We start from the raw sequence: 27,932 nt of genomic DNA on the forward strand, positions 1-27,932 counted from the left end.
GCCATTTTGTGCAGTCGCTGGGAAGGAAGGAGACGCCTAAACCGCGGCACTGCCCGGTTTGAGCGTAGCCAAACCTGCCCGCCGGCTTTGTAGCCCCGATTCTCTGTGTTTTGCTCCCGTCTCCGACGAGAGAGGCGGCGACGGTGGCGTCTGCGACGGGAGACAGCGCGTCGGAGCGAGAGAGCGCTGCGCCTGCCGCCGCCCCAACAGCGGAGGCGCCGCCGCCATCGGTCGTCACCAGACCGGAGCCGCAGGCCCTCCCGAGCCCGGCCATCCGTGCCCCGCTCCCAGATCTCTATCCTTTTGGGACCATGCGCGGAGGAGGCTTTGGGGACCGGGACCGGGATCGTGACCGTGGAGGGTAAGGGTGGGGGAGGAGAGGAGAGGCCTGGCGTGGGGGTGGGGGTGGGGGAGTTGCTTTCTGGGGAGGCCCAGCGGACTGCGGGCCTGGGAGTCCTGCTCCTGACCCCGGGAGGCGAGGCGACTCGAGGCCAGACAGCGGTTTCGTGCGCGGGCCTCGGCTCCAGGGTCACTCGGGACCCAAGGAGGGCGGCGGCTTGGCGACGCTGGGCCTCTCTTTGCGAAAGGCAGTCGTGGCGCGGCCCGGCCTCGTCTCAGCCCCGCGGGGGATCGGGAGGGGCGGCCTGGCCGCAGCAGCCCCGGCCCGGGCTTAGGCGCCTCGCCTGGCGTCCCGGCTCTCGGGCCTGGCCGCTTGGAGCGGGCCGTTTGATGTCTTCAGGCCTCGGCGTTCATCTGGAAAAACACGGATCTTCCTAAGAGAAGACTTCAGCCCAGGAAAGCTTTACACGAAATGGCAGCCTTGACGTTCTCTCCCCAGAGTTCACTGTTTAAGACACGAGACGAAAAGACCAGCTTCTCATTTTTAAAAATAGGTTTTAATCCTCTTCAGTCGTATTTTAAGTCGAAGGAAATGCATTGGGATGTAAAGCAATGGAGTTGCTTGCCATCTAAATGACCGTGTTTGGGGGAAGGATTTTTTTTGGGTCGTTAATTTAGTTTTAATATTTCGGCGTTTTTTCTCTAATTGGACTGCAGCATCAACTATTCTGCCTCGCTAGAAAGTTCTTGGTATTGTGGGCCGGGCGCAGGCCTCAGGCCCGTAATCCCAACACCTTGGGAGGCCGAGGCGGGCGGATCACCAGAGGTCGGGAGTTCGAGACCAGCCTGGCCAACATGGAGAAACCCTGTCTCTACTGAAAATACAAAATTAACCTGGCTTGGTGGCGCATGTCTGTAATCCCAGCTGCTCGGGAGGCTGAGGCACGAGAATCGCTTGAACTCGGGAGGCAGAGGTTGCAGTGAGTGGAGATAGCGCCACTGCACTCCAGCCTGGGCAGCAGAGCGAAACTCCGATTGCCCGCTCCCTGCTTCCAAAAAGAGTAAAGTGACGCCACTTTATATGTGTGTGTGACCTTGGTCAAGATCCGTAACTTTTGTGAGCTTGTTTCCTTTGAGGAAGGTGATAATAATTGCATTTACTTTGGTGTGTTGTCAGGAATTAAGAGATAATGGATGTAATAGTCTCGCTGTAGTAGGCACTCTATTAACCGTACTTTCCCCAAACGTTTTGTCTTTCGTGGTTCAGATGCACAACTACTGGATTTACTAGTCACAAGCACTTCAGTTACCAGTTTTTACAAAATTATTTTGATTTATACCTTATTAGGAAGGAAAATATTTGATCTCATTGTTTAAAGGACGAGAGATGGAATGTTTGCTTGTGTTTGACAGTATTGCTGAGTTTAGAAGTGAATTTCAGTACAACCACTTAGAAAAAGAATTTAAGATTATCTAGAAAAATTGAAAACAGCCCAGTAATTCCTCCCTAAGCTTTACACCCTAGACTGTAATGCCTAGAGAAATCCTTGCACACGTGCCTCAGGATCCTTGTACAGAAAAGTTTATATACCAGCATTCCTGCTAACAGGATATTGGAAATAACTCAAATGTCTCCATAAATTGTGGGTATTCGTGCAATTGAATACAATTTAATCAGCTGTGAAAAAGAGAAAAGAACTTGGATTAATGTGGATAAGTCACAGACATGTTGAGTTAAAAAGCAAGTTGTGGTAGGGTGACACATTTAAGGATATGTGCAAATATGACAGGAAAGGGAATGGTTAACAAAATTCAAGGTAGTGGTTATTAGGGTGAAAGTTGTAAACTTGAAATAGGCACATAAAGGGGATACAAGGTACTAATAGTGTTCTGTTTCTTTACCATGGCTGTTTGGTTTAGTATTTCCTTTCACCATATATATGCTTTAATAAGTTATTTGAAAGGAAAAAAGTGAATTACTGATCCATACTTTAACTCTTTGTATCAGATGACATTTTTTAAAAATTTCAAACGAACTGGCCTTCTTTCATAAGATCTTTGTCACAACTCTCCCTTTCCCAAGAAATGTTCTTGATTATTTGAATTGCTGTTTTACTCTTAAATGTATGCTACACAGTTGAAGTGGTGGTTACTTTGAAAAAGGAATAGGTGAGGTCAGTTCATGTGTTTCACGTGTGTGATGCAAAAATGATATGCATTGTACATGTGATGGTTTTTAATGTTTAATATATGAATGTTAATATGTGGTTTTTAATGTTAATATATGAATCTTCAAAGGTGAATTTTTTTTTGCAAAGCCAAATTAAACTTATTACTGACTGGATAAAAACATTTGAGCAGCATAGTGTACCAGAGAGTATGATGTGCGTATTTAAAGATGGTATGGATAAGCTCAAAAGTAAGAGATTTTCTTGAATTTTGAGGTCGTTAATTATGTCAGCATTAATTATAAACATGGAAGACGGCATATTTTCCAAGAACCCCATGTTTCAAATTAATATGTTTAGTGTAGAATAGTATGTCTTGAATAAATAGCCAGGAAAATAAGGAGAGAGGAAAAAAAAATACATAAATGATAATCATCAGTTTAAAGCCTTAACAGGAATCTTTCAAAAGTTTTAGTTTTTCCTAAATCAGTAGGGTTTGGGTAGCATTGCAGTGCAGCAGTAACAATGAAGTATTTTATAATTTGCAAGAGTGATAATCCAAAGACTTTCTACCTCTTGAAAAGTACCTTATTTATCTGCTTCATTTGCAAGTGTGTTGGGAGTGGCAATTGAGGTGGCCTTTTGGTCTGTTCAGTAATGAGCCTTAAGCTGAGGATCATATTAAAGATGTTCCTGACACGTGTGTCCCTATGCTGTGTGCTCTTCCTGTTCTGATTCTTAATTTGTCTTACTCAGTAGTGGTATAAATGGAATTAGCCAAGTTCTGCCTGTTGAGTGTAGGTATCCAGTGATCCCAATAAAATCTCCTGCCATCAATTTTTGTTACGTGTGTTTTTAGAGGAATGTCTAGCTGGTTAAACCAGACTTCTAAAGGCTTTGAATTTCAGGAAATGATGCCCTGTAGAATAATACACCTAGTTGCCTATCAATGATAAAGTGGAACTTTATATAAGATGAAGTTACAAGTGGGTTAGAGTGGGAAAAGGAAACTAAATTCAGTACAATATTTTACACGGAGTAAAGAAACTGAGTAAAGAAATGGCTATACAGTTTGTGTATGCTGAAGACCTGTACTTCACAATAAAGAAATAGGGAAAATGAAGGCCATCTTAGTGTTAAGATTCTTCTAGGAAAAGTAGCTTGTGATTTCTTAAATTTTAGCTTTGGCCAGTGGTCATATTTGTATTCCCCTTGGGCTTGTCTGTTGTGAAAGTTTTATAAAAAGCCAGAAGTTGATCTTAAGTAATTAGTTGAGTGTTAAAGCCTTAAGTAAGTCTTGTTAGTGTTTTTTTTTTTTCTGCAAAAAAGTAAGTAAAGTAAGTAAAGCCTTAAGTAAGTCTTGTTAGTGTTTTTTTTTTTTTTTTCTGCATTTGGGAACAAGAAGGAGATAGAAGGTAAAAGTAGAGACCAAAGAAGGAAGGGTCATAAATCTATGTTCAGCTCTTTTTTTTTTTTTCTTTTTTTCTTTTCTTTCTGTCTTTTTCTGTCTTCCTTTCTTTCCTGTCTTTCTGTCTGTCTGTCTTGACGGAGCCTCTCTCTGTCTACCAGGCTGGAGTGCTGTGGTGCCATCTCAGCTTACTGCAACCTCCACCTCCCGAGTTCCAGCAGTTCTCCCGCCTCAGCCTCCCAAGTAGCTAGGGATTACAGGCGTGCGCCGCGACGCCCAGCTACTTTTTTGTGTTTTTAGTAAGAGATGGGTTTTCACCATGTTGGCCAGGCTGATCTCAAGTTCCTGACCTCAAGTGATCCGCCGGCCTCCGCCTCCCAGAGTGCTGGGATTACAGGCGTGAGCCACTGACCCCGGCAGGCTCAGCTCTTTTATTAGCGTAAGCTAAATATGAAGACCAGTCTACCAAGACCTTTCCAGGACCCAGTTTTGCTTTGCAGATTAGCAGACAAGTGGAGTGCTTATCACACGGAGGAGTGGGCCCAAGAAGCTATTCTAAGATTGAGGGACTTGCTTGGAGTATATTTTCCTGCTTGTCCACAATCTTGCCTTTAATTGAAACTTAAACTAATGTCATCCTTTGCCTGCATGTCTGTTACCCAAGAGCAGAGACTTGTTTCTGTTTTATTTAGTAACTCCAGCACAGTACCACTTAAAACAGTAACTGATACACACTTGGTTCCTAATAACTTGTTACCTAATAACTATTTATTTGTTGAATGAAATGATGCTAAATTGTACTGGGTGCTGGCTATGCCAGATAGTTTTATAGCACATTGCACATTATTAGGTCATTTTCTCAGCAGCCTCTGAAATAGGTGGTATTATTTCTGCTTTGCATAGGAAACTAAGGTGTGTAGAAGTTAAATAATTAGCTTCAAATTACACAGTAAGTGGCAGAATCAAAACTCAAAACCATGTCTGGATCCAGAATCTGTGATTGTAATCCCTAGGATGTATTTCTCTCAATAAAGGAGTTTTTAATTTTTCACCTATTGTAGACATACTCATAAAACAGTATTGTTGGGTAGTAAAGGAAGTTTTACACAGTTCTCCATACCTTTAAATAGGAGTAAATAAAATGGTCTTTTTGGAGGTAGGCTGGTAGTATCCTTAGAACTCCATCCTTTTTGAATGTTTTTATGGCATGTACGATACATTGCTTTGAAAATACTGATGAACTAACTAAAAATTCTGTTGTTCCTAGATTTGGAGCAAGAGGTGGTGGTGGCCTTCCCCCGAAGAAATTTGGTAATCCTGGGGAGCGTTTGCGTAAAAAAAAGTGGGATTTGAGTGAGCTCCCCAAGTTTGAGAAAAATTTTTATGTGGAACATCCGGAAGTAGCAAGACTGACACCAGTAAGCTTACATGTGTATTTTAATGTACAGATTATTGAACCAAGTAGATACATTGGTTAGAGTTTATTCATACGCTACTGTTGCTGTTTTACATTTTATTCCAGTGTGGTGGTATTTTTCTTACAAAAAACTTGGTTAATTTTTTTTTTCCTTTTTGTAGAGACTGGGTTTTGCCATGTTCCCCGGGCTGGTCTCGAACTCCCTATCTCAAGCAAACTACCCGCCTCGGCTTTTCAAAGTGCTGGGATTACAGGCATGAGCCACTGCACCCAGATGATTTTTTTTTTTTTTTTTTTTTTGAGACAGTTTCACTCTTGTTGCCCAGGCTAGACTACAATGGCATGATCTTGGCTCACTGCAACCTCCGCCTCGTGCGTTCAGGTGATCCTGCTGCCTCACGAGTAGCTGGGATTACAGGCACCCGCCACCATGCCTGGCTAACTTTTTGTAGTTTTAGTAGAGACGGAGTTTCACTATGTTGGGCAGGCTGGTCTCGAACTCCAGACCTTGGACCTCAGGCGATTAACCTGCCATGGCCTCTCAAAGTGCTGGAATTACACACGCCCAGCCTTTTTTTTTTTTTTTTTTTTTTTTTTTGGAGACAGAATCTTGCTCTGTCACCCAGGCTGGAGTGCGAGAGACAGGGTTTCACCATATTGGTCAGACTGGTCTCCATCTCATGATCACCTAGTGATCCACCCACCTCCGCCTCCCAAAGTGCTGGGATTACAGGTGTGAGCCACTGCACCCGGCCTTTCTTACATTCTTAACTAAGACCCCAATACTCATAAAAGGGGACCAGTTTCAATATGCATTGAATTTGTTCTCATTTGTTGATAATGCTTATTAATCTGTTTATTATATATGATTGAAACTACTGTATGTTAGGTCATGTCTTTTCATCTGCTAGTGAAAAATATCATATATTGGCCTTGTCTTTTTTTTTTTGAGATGAAGTCTCGCTGTGTTCCACAGGCTAGAGTGCTGTGGCATGATCTTGGCTTGCTGCAACCTCTGCCTCCCAGGTTCAAGCAATTCCCCTGCCTTAGCCTACCGAGTAGCTGGGATTACAGACGCGTGCCCCCACGCCTGTCTAATTTTATTTTTATTTTTTTGTTTTTTTTTTCAGTAGAGGCGGGGTTTCACCATGTTGGCCAGGCTGGTCTCAAACTCCTGACCTCAAGTGATCCACCCACCTCAGCCTTCCAAAGTGCTGGGATTATAGGTGGGAGCCACCGTGCCCAGCCAACATTGTCTATTCTTGTACCTCATTATCATTGTTTTTTGGACTCTACACATGAAATGGTTACTCTTTCAGAAGAAAGTGTAATGGAAAGAGTACTTGGGTCCAAGTTCCACTTTTTTCCTCCTCGTTCTGACCTTGGGCAAGTTACTTACCTGTTTTCTCCTGTAGAAAGTGGAACTCTTGGCCGGGCGTGGTGGCTCACGCCTGTAATCCCAGCACTTTGGGAGGCCGAGGCGGGCGGATCACAAGGTCAGGAGATCGAGACCACGGTGAAACCCCGTCTCTACTAAAAATACAAAAAATTAGCCAGGCACGGTGGCGGGCGCCTGTAGTCCCAGCTACTCCGGAGGCTGAGGCAGGAGAATGGCGTGAACCCAGGAGGCGGAGCTTGCAATGAGCCGAGATTGCGCCACTGCACTCCAGCCTGGGGGGCAGTGCCAGACTCCATCTCAAAAAAAAAAAGAAAGTGGAACTCTTAATCACCTACGTCGTTAATTAACTTGCAAAATTAAAGTGATACACATAAAAGTACCATGTAAACTATTAAACATTTGCCATCGTAGCTGTGGACTGGATAATTGCTCAGCTAGCTTGGAACATAAATTCTGAATGTTTAGAGTAACTAGTTTACTAACTTGTGTTATTTAATTTTTTTTCCGTAGTATGAGGTTGATGAGCTACGCCGAAAGAAAGAGATTACAGTGAGAGGGGGAGATGTTTGTCCTAAACCTGTGTTTGCCTTCCATCATGCTAACTTCCCACGTAAGTATTCTTCAGTCTAGAGCCTTAATTTGTTAAATTGGGTTGAATGGGAGACATGGGTATTAGGTTAAACTCTTTGAGCCAGGCTTGGGGTTTTGTTGAAAGGACAAGAGATTGTTTTATGGTTTTATGGTCGTCAGTTCTTTTGTTCTTGTATTTAGACTGAGAAATTTTTTTTTAAGGTTTTTATCTTTTTCTAGGGTTTTGCCCTCTGCCTTTTAGAAAACAGCAGAATGAAATTGCTTTCTAGCTGGACATGATGTGAATTTGGTAAACAATAAATGACTACCATGTTCCCATGTCCTGTTAGATGCTTTAGGGTAACGGTTTTTCAAATTTCTGAGAGAGGTAGACTATTATAGCAGCTTTTTTTTTTTTTTTTTAAACGGAGTCACAACTTTGTCACCCAGTTTGAAGTGCAGTGGCGTGATCTCAGCTCACTGCCTCCTCCGCCTCCTGGGTTCATGCGATTCTGCTTCACCTTCCCGAGTAGCTGGGTTTACAAGCGCCCGCCACCACTCCTGGCTAATTTTTGTATTTTTAGGAGAGACAGGGTTTCACCATGTTGACCAGGCTGGTCAACTCCTGACCTCCACTGGCCTCAGCCTCCCAAAGTGCTAGGATTACAAGCGTGAGCCACCTAGCCTGGCCCAGAGCAGCTTTACGGTAAGCTAGTCGGAGATCCAGTAGATAAAGAAAACACTGTGGAGAGATGAAGCTGGGTAAATCTTACTTTAGTGAGCTTAAAAGTTTTTTTAAAAACTCTTTTGGTTTGTGCCCTTAAACACAATAAAATGTGTAAAATAAAATTCTCTTACAGAATATGTAATGGATGTGTTGATGGATCAGCACTTTACAGAACCAACTCCAATTCAGTGCCAGGGATTTCCGTTGGCTCTTAGTGGCCGGGATATGGTGGGCATTGCTCAGACTGGCTCTGGGAAGACATTGGCGGTATGTATGAGCAAGAGAAGATCCTTGATATTGTGGTAACTTATTTTGCTATTCTGATTATCATGCGTTCTCAGTTCTTCATAGAAATGCTGTTCAGATAGTGTAGGTACTATTTTAGGTATTAAATATATGAAAGCATTTTATGTTCAAATTTGCATCGCCTGCTGTATGTGGCAATGGTGAGTTCTGTTTTTCACTTTCCTATTTATGCATTAATTCAGTAATTACTAAGATAGTATTAAGTATCTTAGTAAGATTGTACTTCTAAGTATAAGGTTGTCATTCTTTCCCTCCTCCACAGTATCTCCTGCCTGCGATTGTTCATATTAACCACCAGCCATACTTGGAAAGGGGAGATGGCCCAATCGTAAGTGTGTTTCAGTTTCTTTGTAATTCTAAGAAAAACTACAATTTAGCAACTATTTAGGCATGGTGGTTTACATTATCCATTTGTACTCTTCACCACACCCTCCATATATGGAAATGGTTTCATTCTCATCTTACTTGCAGTTAAATGACTTACCCAAGATCACTCAGCAGTTGAATAGCTGAGCTTACATTTGAACCAAAGTCTTACTCCTAAAGAAACTATGCATGCTATATGGGCACTTACTGTGCAGTAAAGTCAAGTGTTTTCTGGGTGTTTTTTTGTTTGTTTGTTTGTTTGTTTGGAGTTTCGCTCTTGTTGCCCAGTTGGAGTGCAATGGCGTGATCTTGGCTCACCGCAACCTCCACCTCCTGGGTTCAAGCGATTCTCCTGCCTCAGCCTCCTGAGTAGCTGGGATTACTGGCATGTGCCACCATGCCCAGCTAATTTTGTATTTTTACTAGAGATGGGTTTCTCCATGTTGGTCAGGCTGGTCTCAAACTCCTGACCTCAGGTGATCAGCCTGCCTCAGCCTCCCAAATTGCTGGAATTATGGGCATGAGCCACTGCATCCAGCTTTTTTTTGTTTTGTTTTGTTTTTTGTTTTTTTTTTTTGGGGCGACATAATCTCACTCTGTAGCCCAGGCTGGAGTACAGTGGCAAGATCTCAGCTCACTGCAACCTCTGCCTCCCAGGTTTGAGCCATTCTCCTGCCTCAGCCTCCTGAGTAGCTGGGATTACAGTGTACACCACCACGCCCGGCTAATGTTTGTATTTTTAGTAGAGATAGGGTTTCGCCATGTTGGCCAGGCTGGTCTGGAACTGTTGACTTCAGGTGATCTACCTGCCTCGGCCTCCCCAGGGTGCTGGGAGCCACCACGCCTGGCATTGAATGTGTACTTTTTTTTTTCTTTCTTTTGAGACGGAGTTTTGCTCTTGGTTGCCCACGCTGGAGTACATTGTTGGCACAATCTCAGCTCATTGCAACCTCTGCCTCCCAGGTTCAAGCGATTATCCTGTCTCAGCTTCCCAAGTAGCTGGGATTACAGGCATGTGCCACCACACGCGGCTAATTTTTGTTTTTTTAGTAGAGACGGGGTTTCACCATGTTGGCCAGACTGGTCTCGAACTCCTGACTTCAGGTGATCCTGCCTCGGCCTCCCAAAATAATGGGATTACAGGTGTGAGCCACCACGCCCGGCCTACTTTTTAACTTTAAGAATTAAGCTTGCATTTGTCGTATGTATTTATGAACATGTACAGTATGTCTCAAGATATTCACAAAAAGAAAGAATGCAGTACTTTATATAATACATAGTATATGTCTGATAGCATTATTAATTAATATCTAATGGATCAGTATACAAAGCAAGTTTCATAATTTGGTATATGATACCTTGATTTTTGTATTATTTGGCCAGATTGTACACAGTTTTGTCAGATTACATGTAAATTTTCATTGTTTTTGCCTTATCTGCCTGGTGAAGTGCTTAAACTAGAGGTCAGGAATGTGTCCTTCTGCCAGTTTTGTGACTTCTAGTTTAAGTCAGGTTGACCATCCAAAATTTCAAATTTTAGGCCAGGCACAGTGGCTCACACCTGTAATCCCAGCACTTTGGGAGGCCAAAGTGGGCAGATCACGTGAGGTCAGGAATTCGAGACTAGCCTGGCCAACATGGGGAAACCCCATCTCTACAAAAATACAATAATTAGCTGGGCGTGGTGGCGCATGCCTTCAGTCCCAGCTACTCAGGAGACTGAGGCGCAGGAGAATCATTTGAACCCAGGAGGCAGAGGTTACAATGAGTTGACATTGCACCACTGCCCTCCAGCCTGGGCGATAGAGTGAGACAAAACAAAACAAATCCAAATTTTGAGGACCAATATGATTCTCAAAGTAATGCTGGAACATTTTGGTTTTTCGGGTTTAGGGTGCTCAACCTGTAAATGAGAATTGTATACTTAAAATCAGGTAATACAATCTGTATACGTACTTAAAAGTACATATAAACTATAATGATTTGATAATGTGTCATAGTAAAAGTGACGAGGATACCAGTATCATTCCAAATGCTAAATATGAAGTTCTAATAATTTCTTCTACATTCCATTGTACTAATATTCCCTCCTTCTGATCTTCACCCCATCACTTTTAATGTACTAGATTAGACAACAAAGATTTTTGGTTTTTTTGTTTGTTTTTAAACCTTGGGTGGGGTCTCAAATGTCTTTTTGTTGATTTCAGTGTCTAGTTCTGGCTCCTACCAGAGAGCTTGCCCAGCAAGTACAGCAGGTGGCCGATGACTATGGCAAATGTTCTAGATTGAAGAGTACTTGTATTTATGGAGGTGCTCCTAAAGGTCCCCAGATTCGAGACTTGGAAAGAGGTAATAAAATAATATCGTGTAAAAGAATTGTTAGTTTATCTTTACCAATTCCTGTGGATGAAATTGGAGAAAAAAGTGGGTTCTTGTGAAAAACTGAGAATTTCAGCAGCTTAGAAATTCTCACATGTGACCAAAATAACTATTTTGAGAGAGAAAGTTCAACATGACTGGAAACTTTGTGAGGATTTGGTGATTGTACATAAATCCCGACATCATGCTTTTGCAGGTACTTTGTTAAAATTTAGCTTCTCTGCAGCATTGAGTACAGCCACCAGGGCTGGTGCTGCTGCGTTTTTGTAGAGTCGGGGTCTTGCTATGTTGACCAGGCTGGTTGTGAACTCCCGGCCTCAAGCTATCTTCGCGCCTCCACTTCCCGAAGTGCTGGAATACAGGTGTGAGCACTGCACCTAGCTGATTTGCTGGATCATTGGTTTTGTTTTACAGGTGTTGAGATCTGCATAGCCACTCCTGGACGTCTGATAGATTTCCTGGAGTCAGGAAAGACAAATCTTCGCCGATGTACTTACCTTGTGTTGGATGAAGCTGACAGAATGCTTGATATGGGATTTGAACCCCAGATCCGTAAAATTGTTGACCAAATCAGGGTGCGTAAAACTAATAATAAGCAGTCTTTATGCCATTTGTCCAAGCTCCTTAGCCTGAAAGAAAGCCTTTCCTTTTTTGATAGCCTGATAGGCAGACGTTGATGTGGAGCGCAACCTGGCCAAAAGAAGTAAGACAGCTTGCAGAGGATTTCCTTCGTGATTACACCCAGATCAACGTAGGCAATCTGGAGTTGAGTGCCAACCACAACATCCTCCAGATAGTGGATGTCTGCATGGAAAGTGAAAAAGACCACAAGTATGAAAGAGATTTTACTCTCTGATTTGATAATACCAATAAACCTTTTCTATTAATAACCCTCCAAAATCAGTATTACAGAAACCAGTATATTTTGAGGCCTGAAAGCATTAAAAGCATTGCTAACTTTCTGATAATCCATCTTTATGTCATTTGTCAGAGCATTATGGTTAAATGCAAGGATTCTGAATTCTTGAGTTTGAATCTCAGCTCTGCTGATTACCAGCTGTATAATTTTGCACAATTTTATGTCTTGGTGCCGCAGTTTCTTCATCTGGGACATGGGAATAATACCACTCACTTGAGACTTGCTGTGAGGATGGTATGAGTGGTATGAATTAGTATTTCTTGAGCACATAGCAGAACCTGACTCAGGACTCCATATTAATGTTGGTTTAAAATTTTAAAAACGTAATGTGCAAAGAAAGTACTATAGCTTTGGGAGTTGATATTGTAGACATAATCTTCCACATAATAGATACTTTCTGTGTGATGACTGCATTGTTGGTCTTGTTTTCAGATTGATCCAACTAATGGAAGAAATAATGGCTGAAAAGGAAAACAAAACAATAATATTTGTGGAGACAAAGAGACGCTGTGATGATCTGACTCGAAGGATGCGCAGAGATGGGTGAGTATAGCACCAAGGCAGTTAACCTCTGGTTTTATAGTTAACTGGAAATTTCTAAATTGGTATTCCAAATGCTGTGTAATATTTCAATAATGCCTATCCATGCAGTTTGCTCTTTAAATGAGCACAGTCATCTATTCATGAAGCCTGACAAACCTTAAAAAAATTGCATTATAGCATTTGGCTTTAAAGTTTGATTTTCCCCATTTTAAAATATTTTTTAAATATCGGTTATTTTTCTTCTGATAGTTGGCCAGCTATGTGTATCCATGGAGACAAGAGTCAACCAGAAAGAGATTGGGTACTTAATGGTAAGTTTAAGCATTTTTTGTTGATTTTTTTTTTTTTCCCACCATAAGTGAATGTCCATGCTCTATTTCAGGGATAGGCAAACTTTCTGTAAAGGGCCAGATAGTAAGTATGCTTGGCTTTGTAAACCAAATGGTGGTCTCTGTTATAGCCACTCAGCGCTGCTGTTTTAGGACAAAAGCTGTAGGCCATAGATAATATGTAAAGAAATGGCCTAGACTGGGCACTGTTGGCGGCTCATGCCTATAATCCCAACACTTTGGGAGGCCGAGGTGCATGGATCACCTGAGCCCAGGAGTTCAAGACCAGTCTGGGCAACATAGTGAAGTACTGTCTCTTTAAAAAAAAAAAAAAAAAAAAAGGCAAAACAAAACTTAGCCAAGCTTGGTGGTGCACGCCTGTAACCCCAGCTACTCCGGAGATTGAGGTGGGAGGATTGCTTGAGTCTAGGAGACAGAGGTTGGAGTGAGCCAAAATCGTGCCACTGCACTCCAGCCTGGGTAACAGAGTGGGACCATGTCTCAGAGATAACATGGCTGTGTTCCAACAATATTTATTTGCAAAAGTGGGTGTTGTGCCAGATGTGGCCCAAAGGCCTGTTTGTCTTGCCCCTGCTGTATAGTTAATTGAATTACTGAGGGCACTTTTAGTATGTGCTCATGGTCCATGATGCTGGCTCTTTCAACTTTGTCACAACTTTCACCACCCTCCCTTTATTAATAAAGTCTTCAATTTTTTCCTTCTGATTGTAAAAATATAACTATCATTTGGGGAGAATTAAACTGTTAGTGAAATATTTTTTTTAAAATGCTTCTCAATTATTGAGTCATATTTTAGCATATTTCCTTTCAGTCCTTTTTTTCAGGACTACTCTTAAGGGAAGCCATTGAGAAATGGAAGAGGCCATATCTTATTTAAGAAATAATATGCAGCTGGGCGCGGTGGTTCACGCCTGTAATCCCAGCAGTTTGGGAGGCTGAGGTGGGCGAATCACCTGAGGTTGAGAGTTTGAGACCAGCCTGACCAACAGGGAGAAACCCCATCTCTACTAAAATACAAAATTACCCTGGTGTGGTGGCACATGGCTGTAATCCCAGCTGCTTGGGAGGCTGAGGCAGGAGAATCGCTTGAACCCGGGAGGCGGAGGTTGCTGTGAGCCGAGATTGCGCCACTGCACTCCAGCCTCGGCAATAAGAGCGAAACTCCATCTCAAAAAAAAAAAGAGAGAAAAAGAAATAATATGCATACCTCTTGGGGGGAAATTCAGTTCTTTTCATTTCGTATCTTTTAAACTTGTTTCCTACCAAACCCCAGCTTTTGATTGTGTCTCATTTGGGAAATAACTTCAAGGGGAAAAAATTCTAGCTCATATTAATTATGTAACAAATTGCCACACTATCTTAACAGTATTTCGTTATTAGTAGAGGTGACTATTGTACTGCTGAAGATGAGTGTGATAAAGGTTTTCAAAAGAATAACTGTCTGTCATTATAAGAGCCTGGGATTTTCTGACACCATTATTTGAAATTTTAACATGATGATGTAAACAGATCAGATAGCTAGGAATGCTTATTTGATGATGATTATTGTTTGTTTTTACAGAGTTCCGTTCTGGAAAGGCACCCATCCTTATTGCTACAGATGTAGCCTCCCGTGGGCTAGGTTTGTATAGATAGGCGTCTCTGTCAATGGTATATGTATCTTTTGGTTTAAAGATTTGTCATTTCAAATTCAAACTTCAAGTTTAGAAAGTTGTATATACATGTGGTTAGATAAATATTTGAAAGAAAAGAATACAAAGCGTGATTCTCCCCGTTCCCCGCCCCCCACAATTTTTTTTAAAACCTTGGTTTCCCCCACCCCCCTTTTATTTTCAGATTCTCTTCCTGCTCCTAACAAACAGGCTTTGGTCTGCAGCAAGGCCTAGGCATGACTATACAAACAGGGAGAGGAGGCAGTCAGTTGAATGGCTCAACTTCTCTCTGGTGGTGTTTTCTGGCTGGATAGAATAAGCCTGACGAAACCTAGCTATTGTAAGCTAGTTTCTTCAGTTATTCTTTTCCCTATCCCTGTCTAAGTTAGATATATACAGAGGTCCAGTTTTATGAATGCTTACTAGATGGAATGTTATAAGTCTAATGCAGTATCAGAATAGCAATCAAATTTGTATTGCCCAGTTTAATTTACTGACGTCAAATTATCATGGGCACTTGGCTATCCCCTCCTCCTACCCATACACTTATCTATAGGTGTGTTATCCAACCGATAGTTTTCTGGAGTTTTTGACCCATTACCATTTAAGATATACAGAGAATTTTATGGTAGTTTAGCCCACTATTCTGAGCTAAACAGGTCTAACTCAGAACTTTTATATTAAAAAAAGATTATCTGTATTACAAGGAAATCCTTAAATCATTGACAAGTATTTAATTTGCCCAGTAAGGTGAGAAGTACCGTATTATTCCCTTATACTATTTAATATAAAGAGAACAGGTATTCAGACTGGAATACAAACGTAATGAAGCCTTTTTATGCATTGCACTCATCATTCCCTCCTTCAGAGGTGGTGACCTGCAGCCATGATGGAAAGTTCTCTCTGCCCCTCTGCCCTCTGAGGTCATGTCTGGATCTGTGCCATTAGAACTTGGGCCTGTTGGGAGAGGAGGCGGAGGCCTGAAAGCAGTTTACATAAAGCTTTCAGTAATGGTTGGTTTTTAAACAGGCTTGCTATGTGCTGGTAGCTTCTTTGTGCATCTTGCCTAGACAATTAAAAATATTTGCTCTACGTCCCCTTGCATTTCTAAACCAAATTAATTGGCTACCATTAGAATAACTTAGACTCTTCATCCCACCCCCACTCATCCAAGTGAGGGGAGAGGGAAGGTACCCGAGTCTGTTTCTTGTTACTCAACATCAGTGCTTGTTTTGGGCCCCTTTGTTTGCTGCCTTGTAAAAAATCAAAAGAGGGAGAAAACCCACCAAAATGGCAGAATTCTGACCAATGTCCTACAAGATCCTGGAAAGTGAAGGCTTCTACCTCATAGACAGGGGTGCAATTTTCAGCTGAGTCACCAGGCCTTTTTTCACTTCCTGTCAAGCGATGGTCTCTTAAATGTTCCCTTCAGGTAAGTTCTTTGATTCCCATAATTTTATAATAGTCATCCTTAGGCTCCCACTTCCCTTTCCACTGGGATATTTTTTATTTTTCCTTTTTTGTGTTTAAACTACACACTGTTAAACTAAAAGTATTGAATTTATTTTGTTTTGTTTTTTAACAGAAGCTTTGATATCAGCTGCAGATCACTCAATACATGGCCGAGACAAATCTACATTGGCCGGAAGCAGCTCTAGATGAGCCTCTTGGCTAGACTTAGTTCCTCCTAATTAGTGATTGGAGATTCAGGCCATGTCATAGGGCCTTTCAAACAAAAAGTTCCTATCCCAGTCAGCTGACCAAAACATTAACTTTCGATTTCTTACTCTGCTACAGCATCATCTAGAAAGGCAGCAAGATAATATTGTGGCAGTGCACAGATAACATCAGGGTAGACTTGACTGGAGAAAACCAAATTCTACGCTTGCTCATATGTGCCCCCATCCAGCTGTGTGTGCACACACAGGACACCTTTCTAGTATGAAGAACTTTGCATCATGTCTGCCCTCTATTGAACACCCCCAGAAATACTTCCAAGTATTAGCATGTGAACTGTTGACTCCAGCCCCTGGTGCTTTCTGCTAGGAAAGCACACTTACGCATCCAGTGTAGTAATTGAACTTGTTCTGCTGCCATGGTCATATGCAGTGGGATTGCATAAGGAGCGTTATCTTAGCTCTGAAGATACCATGGAGTAGAATTCCCCACCCCCCTGTCTTACATCCACCCTGGCCCTGTAAATTCTTTTTTCCTTTGTTGCGTCAACGACCCTAGCCGGAGACTCAAGCTGCCCCCTGTGATAAGTGCCTTCTCGTCTTTCTGGTGTGATTCAGGACTTTAGGGGTCAGTAAAGACCGAGGAGCCTTTATTGTAATAAGAAACAGACATAATGCCCCTTCTTCACAAGCCCTGTAACAACAGCTAATTTTTTTTTTTTAATCTCCCCTTTCTCCCTTGAAATTAATCCAGTCTGGGCAATAGATGCAGTCTGACCCTTTGGATGTAACTTACATTTTTTTTATTAATTATTTTTTTCTACAATCACCCCAATTATCCTTGGGGGAGGCGTTGGAGGACCTGAAATTTTTACCCGAACCCAGGTTCTCCGGCGCTTGGCAACCAAATGGGGCTACAGAGAAGCATCTAAGCCAGTTCACAGAGCGAGCGTGTGTGGGGACTTCTCACTGCCACGGACCCTTGATGCATGCTCCCCGCGCTCCAGTGGTCCCGTGTCAGAAGGCGGAGTTTTCGAAAGGAGGCCGCCAAAAATAAAAGGCAAAGAGACGGGATCGGCTGCAGCGGTTTCCCAAAGGAGGAGGGAGTGTGCATCGGTCTGGTAACAAACAGAGAATGTTTTTTAATTATTTATATCACAAAAATCTGTGTTTTATCTAGGATATTTTCTGAATATTCTTTGTAAAATGCAGATTTTTTTCCACAAAACAGTAGGATTCTTTGTTATATTCTTAAAATTGTTTGTTTAGGTAAAAATATACATTCAGCTGAAAGCATTACACTAACATTTACATTTTAAGCCTTAGGAGGTTATTCAGCCCAATTCCCAGCAGTGGAGAGAATACTAAACTTGTGTCTCAAGGTTTCATGGTTTTCCCACATTCTTTGGCTATTTAATTTCCCAGGTCACGTAGACAATCATTGATAATTGAAACAAGTCCTGAGTTGAAATAACCTTGAGTTGAGCAAAAATATCCTCATTTTGGCAGAAGCTGGGCTTGGTAGTACAGTAAAATTTTAGTGTAATGTGCTCTTGTAATTGAAAGGGGATAGATAATCTGGATGTTTCTGCAAAGGAAAATAGGTGTGTACTTAACAGCTTTGACTCTACTCAGTTTCTTAAAAATATAAGAGCAAAAAAACAAGTTAAATGTTTTGATTAAGTTTCCTTTAAATTGTAGTAATAAAATATATGAAGCTCCTTTTTTTACTTTGCTCTGTGACTGGTTTAAAGGTAAGTTTGTTATGTTGTTGGTAGATTTTGCCAGGCTTCTCCCAACAGAGTAGAAGTGATTAGGCCTTGTAACTTAACAGTGGTTTACCACTTTGTTCTACATTCCACTTTTGTAAAGGATAGTATTGGAATTTGCGTCTGAAGACCAATCTTGATGTAACTCCTGTCAGTATATTGGTAAAATGTAGCAGAGGCAGGAGTTTGGATGTTTGGATGGGATTCCCTTAGGATTCTACAGCCAATAAAGATGCTACTTCCCATGCATGTCCTAGGAATCAGTAATCCTCTTTTACTCTGTTGGGATGAGTCTTTTTTTGTTTCTGTTCAGAGTGGTTACTAACTTCACCTTCTTTCCTCTTGCTGTCATCTGCATTCGTGCTTCCCACCTGTTGTTGGCATGTCCTTTACCTTCTCTTTCCCTGCCACATCAACCTACACACTGACTCATCATTGACGTGGAAGATGTGGAAGATGTCAAGTTTGTAATCAACTATGACTATCCAAACAGCTCAGAGGATTATGTGCACCGTATTGGCCGAACAGCCCGTAGCACCAACAAGGGTACCGCCTATACCTTCTTCACCCCAGGGAACCTAAAACAGGCCAGAGAGCTTATCAAAGTGCTGGAAGAGGCCAATCAGGCTATCAATCCAAAACTGATGCAGCTTGTGGACCACAGAGGCGGCGGCGGAGGCGGGGGTAAGGGTAAGTCCTGGAGTTTTCCAGGTACTGCCAAGGTATCCCTTTATGCTTACTGTGCCTTGCTTTAGTTGCTGTTTTTAACCATGCGAAGGCTTTAAGTGTGTTGCTTCATAACAAAGGACACTGCCTAATGCTTCTTATAACCTTTTTCAACTAAGAAAATGTGAAGTTTGTTGTGATAGTTCTATCAGTTAAGCTAAATTGTGAATTTTTTTTTCCTTAGAGACTGGTCTGTGTTTTTTGTTGTTGTGTTTTGTTTTTTGTTGTTGTTTCTTTGAGACGGAGTCTTGCTCTGTCACCCAGGCTAAAGTGCAATGGTGCGATCTCGGCTCACTGCAGCCTCCGCCTCCCAGGTTCAAGTGATTCTCCTGCCTCAGCCTCCCAAGTAGCTGGGATTACAGGCGCCTGCCACCACACCCGGCTAATTTTTGTCTTTTTAGTAGAGTTGGGGTTTCACCATGTTGGCCAGGCTGGCCTCAAACTCCTGACCTCAGATGATCCACCTGTCTCGGCCTCCCAAAGTGCTGAGATTGCAGGAGTGAGCCACCACACCCCGCCGGGACTAGTCTGAGTTTTAATGTGGTTGCTTTGGCAGGGTGGGGGCAGAGACAAGAGTCTCTGTGTCTCCCAGACTGGAGTGCAGTGGCACGATCTCGGGTCACTTCAACCTTTGCCTCCTGGGTTCAAGCGATTCTCCTGCCTCAGCCTCCTAAGTAGCTGGTATTGCAGGCGTGTGCCACCATGCCCAGCTAATTTTTGTATTTTTTGTAGAGTACTGACCTCAAGTGACCCTCCTGCCTCAGTCTCCCAAAGTGCTCGGATTACAAGAGTGAGCCAGTGTGCCCCCGGTCATGGTTGCTTTTTTTTTTAATACTTTCAAAAATGCTTAGTAGTATATTAGGTTTACAGTTTTCCATACGGAGAGATCAGTCATTTTACACTGTTTAGTGGTGGGTAGAAACTGAGACAACATAGCAGTTGGATGTATAGTTGCAGAATATCCGAGGATCTGGGCTTCCTGACTCAAGGTTTCGTATTGTAACACCGTGTTTCTTGATCATCCTCAAGTAAAGGGACTAAAAGAGTGAAAAGGTCTAGTGTCCTTTGATATTTACTGTGCTTTTGAATGTGCCCCATTAAATAATCAAATTATGAGTATATTTTTACAGTACTAACTTAGAGGCTGGCCAGCATAACTAAGTATCAAGGAAACATGCTTAATACTTTTGTACCCAATAGAATTTTTATATTGTTATGTTTAGGTCATACATCTGGCATTAAAAATTCCCTTGTATCTTCCCATTAGGTGGTCGTTCTCGTTACCGGACCACTTCTTCAGCCAACAATCCCAATCTGATGTATCAGGATGAATGTGACCGAAGGCTTCGAGGAGTCAAGGATGGTGGCCGGAGAGACTCTGCAAGCTATCGGGATCGTAGTGAAACCGATAGAGCTGGTTATGCTAATGGCAGTGGCTATGGAAGTCCAAATTCTGCCTTTGGAGCACAAGCAGGCCAATACACCTATGGTCAAGGCACCTATGGGGCAGCTGCTTATGGCACCAGTAGCTATACGGCTCAAGAATATGGTGCTGGCACTTACGGAGCTAGTAGCACCACCTCAACTGGGAGAAGTTCGCAGAGCTCTAGCCAGCAGTTTAGTGGGATAGGCCGGTCTGGGCAGCAGCCACAGCCACTGATGTCACAACAGTTTGCACAGCCTCCGGGAGCTACCAATATGATAGGTTACATGGGGCAGACTGCCTACCAATACCCTCCTCCTCCTCCCCCTCCTCCTCCTTCACGTAAATGAAACCACTCAAGTGGTAGTGACTCCAGCAGACTTAAATTACATTTTAAGGAACACTCTTTCCTTTTTTTTCCTCTTCCCCTTTTCTTTTTTTTTTTTTTTTCCTTTTTCTTTTCTCTTTTTTTTTTTTTTATTAATTTTTCTCCCCAACCATCGTGATTTGTCTTTTCATGCAGATTAGCTAGAATTCACTGCCAGGTTTCTTCTGCCCGCCAAAATGATCCAGTCTATAATAACATTTTGTAAAAAAAAAAAAAAAAAAAAAATACATATATATATATATAGCTGACTGGAAGAGATTAATTTCTTCCCCCAACTTCTTGCATGTTGAAGATATTCGAGCTATTTTTCATCTTAAAGAGTAAGGTATTAGGCCCTTTTGTGGGAGCCCATCTTTTGTTTTTTTCTGAGTTGGTGGGGAGGGAGGGAGGGAGGGGGAGGGCTGAATCGTTTTGCAGAGGAAGATGGCATCTGTGCTTTAAATTTCTCATTACTGGGTTAGAAAACAAACAGGGATTTCCCTGCACATTTTCTTTTGTGCTTTTAAATGTTTCTCAAGTTGGAACAGGTTTCCTCAGGCCTGTTTTGACTGATTGCTTGAGTGCATTTGACAGTTAAAAATCACTAATTGGTTTTATCTCCCTTTACACTCTGCCTTTCCCCCGCCCCCATTACTGAAAAATAACATTTTAGTGTCAGGTTAGAAATTGAAATGCGGAGTCTTGTGTATCCTTTAAATTAAAAACCACAAGTGTTTATTGCAGTGGTTTAACTGTAGCATCTCAGCATCTGGGTGGAAGCTGCCTATATTTCCCGGTAAAACTGGGGACCATCTGTGAAATTAATTTTCCAGCCAGACAGCTGCTGTGAGCAAATGAACATAAATGCTCACTGGAAACTAACCAGTTTTTATATTGACCTGCAGTGTAAAAAGCACATTTAATTATAAACAATATATTCAAAATGGGCAGATTTTCTTTTGAAATGCAGTGTAGAGCTAGAATAAAAACAACTCTTTGCCAGCTACTCTGCCCTTTTGGCAAAGTTACCTTGAACAAAGAATCTTCAGGGTTTATTAAGAACTCTTATTTTCTTCATACCCTGTTCTCTGCAGTGCTTTCTAACAGCTTCTGGGTGCAGATTTTCTTCGGCATCCTTTTGCACTCAGCTTATTACAGGTAGGTAGTGCTTAAGAAAAGTCATGGAGGACTAAAGCCTAAGTCCTTTTCACTTTTCCTCCATCTGAAGGTAGGTGAGTTCATCCTCTTCATAGTAATGCTGTTTTACCAAGACTTTTTATATAGCAGATGAACCCAGAAAGAATTTTCTGCTATTGTGTTCACTACAACAGGGTAGAGACATCAGACAGCCCCAGAAACCCCTTTCAGATCTGATATGGGACTATTAATTTTTATGCTGTTAATTTGTATTCATTCACAATGCAGTTTAAGGCGGAAGGCTCCACTGCATTCTTTGGCTAAGGCTTGAATGCTTGCTGATTTGTAAGATCTATGTTCGAGGTTTTTGTTTTCCTTTTAAAATTCTTTAGGGAGAGAGGGATGCTTTCTGAGGGGTTCTGAAAGTATGATTCAATGTGCAACATACAGGTAGGTCTTCAGCATAAGCTGAAATGTATGCATGTAAAAACTTTGACATCTTTTTTTTAATTTTCCACTTTCTTCTTTCTTAACTTTACTTCTCTTTTTGTCCCCCCCATCTTATAGAAGTTGAGGCCAAGGGAGGATGGTAGGCACAGACGAAACGTGGCAAACTGCTCTGTGCTTTCAAACCAAAGTGTTCCCCCCTACCCCAAATTTGTCTAAGCACTGGCCAGTCTGTTGTGGGCATTGTTTTCTACAACCAAATTCTGGGTTTTTTTCTTCTTTCTTTAAACATAGAGGTTCCACCACAAGGGATGCCCTACTCTCTCGCAGCTCTTGAAAGCATCTGTTTGAGGGAAAGGTCTCTGCAAGCAAGTGGTTATTTGGATTGCTTGCTTCCCTTTTAAACACCTGGGACATTGTAATCACAAAATAACAGTAAAACCTTAAAAGCTATTATGGCCTGAGCACAGCTGAAATCTAGCAGAGTTTAACTCTTCTGTCTCCATGTCTGTCACTCATAATTCAGGTTCTGCTGTTGGCTTCAGAACATGAGCAGAAGAATCATTTTATGCTAGTTATTGCATTCATGGTTGAAACTCAACTTAGGGAAAGGGTTTCAATGTATTAAGCAATGGGCTGCTTCTCCCCCAATCCTCCCTAACAATTCGTTGTGTGGACTTCTCATCTAAAAGGTTAGTGGCTTTTGCTTGGGATCAGTGCTCTCTATTCATGTTCTTGCTGGTCTCCAAACATTCCTGTTGCATTAAGACTTGAAAGATTTGTAGATGTGTGATGTTCAGGCACAGGATGCTGAAAGCTATGTTACTATTCTTAGTTTGTAAATTGTCCTTTTGATACCATCTTGTTTTCTTTTTGTAGGTATAAATAAAAACACTGTTGACAATAAGGTGTAAGGTTTTATTGCTTAAAAATTCTCTGAATAGTTCAATGTAGACATCTTAAAACAGTTTTTGTTTCAAGACAAAGGTGGGGAATATTGGATTGACTGATTAGCACCTAAAACTGAAAGGAAAGTAGAATTGATTAAACTTAATACAAGAGTTGGAATCGAAAACCCTAGCAGGATACCTAGTAGGTAAGGGTTTGGATGTATCTGTATCTGCTTATAAGTAAAACAGTGATTGCGCAAATGGTACTCACCTAAGTACCATTAGGTTATTGGTATTAAGGTACTAAGTGCAAGGCAGGTATCAGTCACTGGTTTGAAAAAATTCAAACCGGTAAAAGATGAGGCACAAAACTCTTCCAGCCAAACCTGGTAAATTTGGTTTGCTTCTGTCCTGAAGGCAGTATGAAAGTGAAATACGTTTCACACTTAAAACTGTCACCTTTATATCTTGACCACCTAAATTTGGTCACCTACCTGGAAAGTGGAAATTCACAAGAGCGTACTCTAATATTTTAACTGGTCTTTAGTTGGGACATTCTTAAGAGGAGGGACATTGTTCCAGATTGGAGTTGACTTCCTCATCATGAGTCTTGCCCTTGGGCCTTGGAGAGCAATCATTTATTTGATCTTTTTCGTCGGTAAGGCACCTTAAGGTTTCTTGTTGCAGTCATTTTGAGGCACCGTATTTGTGCAGTTGGCCCAGGTTTTTATGACCTTACAATGAGTCTTTAAGGGCAGTCTATTGATGAGAAGGTCTTCTGGGTGGGATGATCAAGTTTTGCTGAAATCCACACTAAGCATTTTTTCTGGTTTTAACATTTGATCCCAGATTATGGATAAGTTGCCAAAGAACATTCAAAATAGTTTCCTTCATGTGCTTGTTAAAGGTGTAGACTATCTCAGAGCGTCCTCAGATTGGCATTGGAAGACTTAACTTCTTTCCTTTAAGGACTGGAAGAAAATGGAGATGAAATGAGAATTTACCATCTGATGAAAGGACTGCTTTATAACTTGGTGCATAATCTTATTATCATCTCTTAATGGCCGGCTCACAGTATATGTTCGATTGTTAAAGCAAAGGGGGAGTCTTCATCTCCGGTTGACTATGGACCTGCTGATCCCCGACTTGGTTACTGGCACCCTTCCCCACAGCTGTAAACTTAGTAGTTGGCCTCAAATTGTCTGTTGTACATCTCAAACAGTCCATCAGCAGTACCTCTCAAGTCCCAGAACTTGTGTCCACATCTCTTTCTACCTAGAGCCTTTTCCCTGAACAACTGCAACTGCCCCATAGCTAGTCACTGTACTTGGACTGCTTTTTACCCTACATAGCAGCTAGTGGGTTGGGTTTTTTAATGACACAATAGCCGCCCTTGGCAATCAGAACATAGTGCAAACCTCTTACCCTGGCCTATGAGGTGCTAGGTCAAGCTTGTCCAACCCGTGGCCCAGGATGGCTTTATGGCCCAACACAAATTTGTAAACTCTTAAAACATTGAGGGTTTTTTTTGTTCATAAGCTATCATTAGTGTATTAGCCAAAAGTTTGGACACCCCTGCCCTATGTGAACTGGTCTTGGTTGACCTGTTATCTCCAGGTTTATAGATTTTGACAGCGCTAGCCTTTTTGTCCATCACACCAAGCTGTTGCCTTGGGGCTTGTAATAAGTTCTGGAATGTTTTTCACTACTAACCAAGTATTCTGTCAAATGTCATCTCACAGCTGTCTTGCATAGTACACATAACCTATTGACCATGTTTTGATGGCATTTCTTGAAAATATTTGTCTTGCATTAGAACACAAGCACTGTGAATGGCAGAGACTTGACTGTTCATGTCTGTATCTGCTGGAATACTTATTGAATGTATGAGTAACTCCTTAGGCCAGTGCCAGCATCAGTGCTGTTATCCCAGGACCTACCTTTGGTCACATACAAGTAGAAGAAGTCACAGTAGAAGATGGTTTGTACTACTCCAGACACCACTGCGATTTGGTCATAGAAATTCTCAGTCTGGTACCGCCTGATCCAGTTAGCCAGGTAGAGTGCCCGGTACAGACCCAGAAAGAACAGGTAGTGAGTAGTAATGGTCTCAGCCTCTCCAGTCTTGCTGATCATGAAGAGCTGGGGCAGAATAGCCACTGACTCCAGGTAGATAGAGAAAGTCCAGAGGATCTGAGCCAAAGAGAAAGCGGCCAGAGACTGAGCAAGACCAAGAAGAGGCCCATCTCCTTAAAACATAATCACTAAAACAATAGCTTGCTGGGGAAGAGGTACAGTAAGGGGGAAAAAAGTTCTCAATAAAAATTATATTTTAATCAGTTTAATGTACCATCTCTAGGTAAATATAAGGGTTTTTTTGTTTTTGTTTTTTTTTTTTTTGAGATGGAGTCTTGCTCTTTCGCCCAGGCTGGAGTGCAGTGGCCGGATCTCAGCTCACTGCAAGCTCCGCCTCCCGGGTTCACGCCATTCTCCTGCCTCAGCCTCCCGAGTAGCTGGGACTACAGGCGCCCGCCACCTCGCCCAGCTAGTTTTTTGTATTTTTTAGTAGAGATGGGGTTTCACCGTGTTAGCCAGGATGGTCTTGATCTTCTGACCTCGTGATCCGCCCGTCTCGGCCTCCCAAAGTGCTGGGATTACAGGCTTGAGCCACCGCGCCCGGCCAGGGGTTTTTTTTTTTCTAATTTTTGAAAGATCATACAGTATACTGCTTTTTTTCCACAGTGTGGCATGAGCATTTATATAAAAAACTACTTTTAATTGTTTTTTAAAGATGGGGTCTTGCTGTGTCATCCAGGCTGGAGTGCAGTGGCATGATCATGGCGTCCTGCAGCCTCGACCTCCTAGGCTCAAGCAATCTTTCCATCTCACCTTCCCTAGTAGCTGGGACTACAGGCATGTGCCACCAAACCTGGCCAAAAATTTTTTTTTTTTTGAGATGGAGTCTCCCAGGCTGGAGTGCAGTGGTGCAATCTCAGCTCACTGCAAGCCCTGCCTCCTGGGTTCACGCCATTCTCCTGTCTCAGCCTCCCGAGTAGCTGGGACTACAGGCACCCGCCACCACACCCGGCTAATTATTTGTATTTTTTAGTAGAGACGGGGTTTCACCGTGTTAGCCAGGATGGTCTCGATTTCCTGACCTTGTGAGCCACCGTGTCCAGCCAAAAAGAACTTAAAATGATAGTTATATAGTATAAAATCATAAATGAAGCCACAATTTCTTAAAATCTAGTCATGTTGCCAGGCTCACACGTATAATCCCAGAACTTTGGGAGGCCGAGGTGGGTGGATCACTTGAGGTCAGGAGTTGGAGACCAGCCTGACCAACGTGGCGAAACCTTGTCTCAACTAAAAATACAAAAATTAGCTGGGTATGGTGGCTCGCACCTGTAATCCCAGTTACTCAGGAAGCTGAGACAGAAGAATCACCTGAACCCAGGAAGCGGAGGTTGCAGTGAGCTAAGATCGTGCCACTGCACTCCGGCCTGAGCAACAGAACAAGACTCCATCTCAAAAAATAAATAAATAAAAAAGTCATGTCCATAAAAACCAGCATCAGAATCTCCCAAGATGCTTGTTGCCTGCAGATTCATGGGCCACAGTCCAAACTTACTGAGCTGAAATTTCTGAGCCTGGACTGTGCTACAGGGATTCAGGGATCTGCTAATCATCTGTTGAAGAGAAGGTCTCAACAGCCAGAAGTAGGGCTGTGATGCCTGCTTGGTTTATGGGCATCATGACTATTTAGATGTGCTCATTTCCAAGTAAAGCATTGCAAATAGCCTGTCAATTTCTTCTCAACTTACAAGTGAAGGATACATGAGTAATGGTCACAGTTGTAAGCAGAAGGCAAGCCCAGGGTCTGGAGGGAAGGATACAGGGGAACATACTTCCCTTTGAGAATTGGTACTCAGTCCCTTCCCTTACCTCCAGTGGAGTGAAACTGTAGTTTTCAAGGAAGGAAAGGCCAATGACTGGGACCAGAAGAAACTCCAGGCGGAATGTGTCATTCTCACTGTCAAAAGTTTTACGAAATTTCCCATATATCATGTACACTGTAACATAGGCGCAGAGGAGAAAAACCACCTAAAAAGGGAGAGAGACATGGGAATCTATGAAGTCATTTCCCTGCGTATTTACTAGGCTCCTAGCCTACCAAACCTAAGGGTCAGTGTTCTGCCATAATGTAACATGAAGAGGTTAAATGTGTTTGCAATTTATCTTGAGTCCAGTTGCCTAGAATTTGAAGTCAATGACCCTTTCATTAAATAACTCCATGCTTCTATACTGGGACTGACAGTGCTACCATGAAGAGTCAAAGGTGCCCTTGTCATCCCCTTCAGTTGTGGAACACTAGGCGAAACAGGATTGGTGTATTTCAGGGGATTTCCCAGAGGCATTCCAGGGCTGTTGAAACAATTTTAAAACAATTTTCTGGATATGCATCAGTGACTTCTGAGCATTATTCCATAAGGACTAGCATCTTTATTATTTTTTTTTAAGGTTGCCCAGTCTGGCCTCTAACTCCTGGGGTCGAGTGATCCTCCTGCTTCAGCCTCCCTAGAATCTGGGACTACTTATGTGCCTGCTAACATTCCTTGAATTAACTGACCATTGCTCCCTCAGAAAAGCTCTCCATCTAATCACAGTAGCTGTCCTCTAGCATATAATGATTTCATTTTGATATAGCCTCTAACCTTCCAGGCCAGCAGTTCTCAAACAAGTATGCATCAAAACAGATGCTGGCCGGGCATGGTGGCTCACACCTATAATCCCAGCACTTTGGGAGGCCGAGGCGGGCGGATCACCTGAGGTCAGGAGTTCGAGACCAGCCTGGCCAACATGGTGAAACCCCATTTCTACTAAAAATACAAAAATTAGCCAGGCGTGGTGGCAGGCACCTGTAATCCCAGCTACTCGGGAGGCTGAGGCAGGA

General features: G+C 42.3%; 2 protein-coding genes across 6 annotated transcripts in view; one reads left to right on the forward strand and one right to left on the reverse strand.

Annotated features, from left to right (window-relative positions):
- Nucleotides 1-22,992, forward strand: DDX17 (DEAD-box helicase 17). Of its 4 annotated transcripts, none has more exons than XR_012418732.1 (14): nt 1-361; nt 5,183-5,333; nt 7,242-7,341; nt 8,162-8,295; nt 8,597-8,662; nt 10,908-11,049; nt 11,494-11,654; nt 11,738-11,910; nt 12,431-12,541; nt 12,791-12,852; nt 14,453-14,512; nt 17,105-17,340; nt 18,436-18,678; nt 19,982-20,541. XR_012418732.1 is itself a non-coding variant. In XM_005567295.5 (13 exons), the coding sequence occupies exons 1-13, from the start codon at nt 312-314 to the stop codon at nt 20,485-20,487; spliced, it is 1,959 nt and encodes a 652-aa protein (XP_005567352.1). In that variant the 5' UTR covers nt 1-311; the 3' UTR covers nt 20,488-22,992. The 4 variants fall into 4 exon arrangements, 2 of the variants coding, with proteins under 2 accessions (XP_005567352.1, XP_005567353.1); XR_012418731.1 differs by having other exon boundaries at nt 18,436-18,672; XM_005567295.5 differs by lacking the exon at nt 17,105-17,340 and having other exon boundaries at nt 19,982-22,992.
- Nucleotides 22,993-27,932, reverse strand: part of KDELR3 (KDEL endoplasmic reticulum protein retention receptor 3) — a 16,045-nt gene continuing 11,105 nt past the window's right edge. Inside the window, exons 3-5 of one of the 2 annotated variants that reach the window (XM_005567293.4) lie at nt 26,924-27,082; nt 24,919-25,171; nt 22,993-23,949 (exon numbers count right to left, since the gene is read on the reverse strand). In XM_005567293.4, the coding sequence (XP_005567350.1) occupies nt 23,909-23,949; nt 24,919-25,171; nt 26,924-27,082 (453 nt within the window). In that variant the 3' untranslated portion in view covers nt 22,993-23,908. The remainder of the gene's footprint in view (nt 23,950-24,918; nt 25,172-26,923; nt 27,083-27,932) is intronic. The other variant, XM_074003767.1, reaches the window with a different exon arrangement.

Source organism: Macaca fascicularis, chromosome 10 (assembly GCF_037993035.2).
Source record: "Macaca fascicularis isolate 582-1 chromosome 10, T2T-MFA8v1.1".
In the NCBI taxonomy this organism is placed as follows: Eukaryota; Metazoa; Chordata; class Mammalia; order Primates; family Cercopithecidae; genus Macaca; species Macaca fascicularis.